This window comes from Orycteropus afer, unplaced genomic scaffold, assembly GCF_000298275.1.
Source record: "Orycteropus afer afer isolate SDZICR_OR568_19922 unplaced genomic scaffold, OryAfe1.0 scaffold00028, whole genome shotgun sequence".
NCBI classification, from domain to species: Eukaryota; Metazoa; Chordata; class Mammalia; order Tubulidentata; family Orycteropodidae; genus Orycteropus; species Orycteropus afer.
In genome coordinates this window covers 6,286,402-6,288,350 of record NW_006921615.1, presented here as the reverse complement: position 1 = coordinate 6,288,350, position 1,949 = coordinate 6,286,402, and the positions used below count along the sequence as shown (strand labels likewise).

At 45.5% G+C, this 1,949-nt stretch overlaps 1 protein-coding gene across 1 annotated transcript in view; it reads right to left on the bottom strand.

Moving 5' to 3' along the window:
• The window catches only part of BEND7 (BEN domain containing 7), a 122,420-nt gene extending 120,905 nt beyond the window's left edge, over positions 1–1,515 (bottom strand). The window contains exon 1 of the mRNA XM_042780227.1: positions 1,455–1,515. Within this exon, the coding sequence (XP_042636161.1) occupies positions 1,455–1,515 (61 nt within the window). The remainder of the gene's footprint in view (positions 1–1,454) is intronic.
• Between the last annotated feature and the right edge of the window lie 434 nt (positions 1,516–1,949).

The following is a 1,949-nucleotide window of genomic DNA, read 5'->3' as shown; positions in this document are numbered from 1 at the left end:
GTAGCACCAACACTCTAGTCACATATGGAGAGACTTTTAAAGTACAAATAATTCACTAATCAGCTAGGGGGGTAAAATTTATATATATATATACATATATATATATATATATATATATATATATATATACACACACACACACATACACACACACACATATGTATATATACAGAAAGAGGAAAGAGCCAAATATTTTGAATATATAAAACTATTTTGGCCTATTTCATTAAAGTTTCCAAACTAAATTTTGGGGAAAGAGATGATTAGATCTTCAAAATGTCTATAATCAAAGCATTTCCAGACTAAACCAATGTAGGCTTTACTGAATCCACATCGGTTAGCTTAGTTTACTTTGAAGAACACCATTACTTGCAATAGCCCTCAAATTTTCATCAGTTTATATGTGACCACTCCAGGTACTTAAAACAATCGTTTTTGCTCTCAACTTTTTTAGATGCCAACTCTAGATAAAAGACCAGTGGAAAAGTGGATAGTTCTGTGGTTTTGTTTGGACTTCAAGTTGACTCAAAAAAGATATTTAAAAAGGATGGTTCTAAACTCATTATTCTAATTTGTGACATTAACAATGAAAAAAGTCACCTACCTCTAATTTAAGAAGACACAATGCATTTTGAGAGACATATTTGTATGTCTGTTCTTATTTTTACTTACCATTTTTTAAAAAGTCCAATCAGGAAAATAAGTAACTGAAGAGCCACAGACACGACTCTATTTAACTTTACCCTCTTCTAATAAAATAACCCAAACCCAAAGCCTGTGGTGTACACCTGTTAAATGATCAGGAACTAGAAGGGTTTCTTTCTTTCTTTTTTTGTAGATACTTATCTGACTGGTAAGTGGTCTATTCTAAAACATCTTTCCAACCCAAATCACATATCTAGAGAAGATGCTGGATGTCAACAATTCTTATCTGGGCTTGGACACCTAATGAAATTTTTTTTCCTTCTTCTTAAAACAACAACCACCTTTTTCCTTTCTTTTTAGGGGGTTAAAAAAAAAAAAAAATCATTCGTCCGGATTCGTACCAGCACGGCCTGATGGATAGGCAATTCTCCCCCACCCCTTAACCTAGCCACAGGAGTGGAATACCAAAGAAGGCTCTTTGCTCCCCAAGTGTCATTGTTTGCTAATTTCCTGATATGCCCTCCGACTTGTTTACGTTAAATAACATCCTGCCTCCCCCCGCACAACTTTCCTTGCTGTCGGGCTCGTGCGGGCGCAGCCCCCCCTACGCTGCGGCCCCTCCTCCGACACCCCGCTTGGGAAGGGAGTTTGGGGGTCCAGGAAGACAAGCCCCCAGAGTTGAAGCCCGCCGCCGAGGGCAAGGGGCCGCGGGGCCCGGCGCGAGGATGTTTACGCCGCGCGAAGTCCTTTCTCCGCCGCCAGCGCCGACCCGCACGACCCCCGGTCCCCGCCCCTGGCCCGCCGCTTACCTCGGTTCACCAGTTTGAAGCTTTGGGATTTCCTGCTTCTTTTCCTTTCGGAGAACTCCATGGTGCTGGGAAGGAGGAAGGAGGCAGGGAATGCGGCCGGGGAGAGGGAGGCGGGAGGGAGAGAGGGGAGGCGGCGGCTGAGGAGGCGGCGGCGGCAGCACTGGCTCTTGTCACCCAGCAGCGGGAGCAGCCAGGACCAAGGTCCGTCTCTTTAATCAGCAGAGGGGGAAAAAAAGGAGAGGAAAAAACCACCTCGAACGAACTCGGGTGCTTCAGCTTTCGGGTCTCGGTAGGAGGCGGTTTCCCAAGGAGAAGTTGCCCCTTCTCTTTACTGCCTCCCGGTGTCCTAAACACACACACCCCCCCTTACCCCTTCTGATTTCTTTTTTAAAACGAATCCGAAGCTGAACTTTCCGTTAGGGACCGAGTTGGGGACAGGGTGTGAGGCGGGGATTAGCGCGTTGCCGGCTGGGGTCTGGTCCTGCCGGCGCCCCT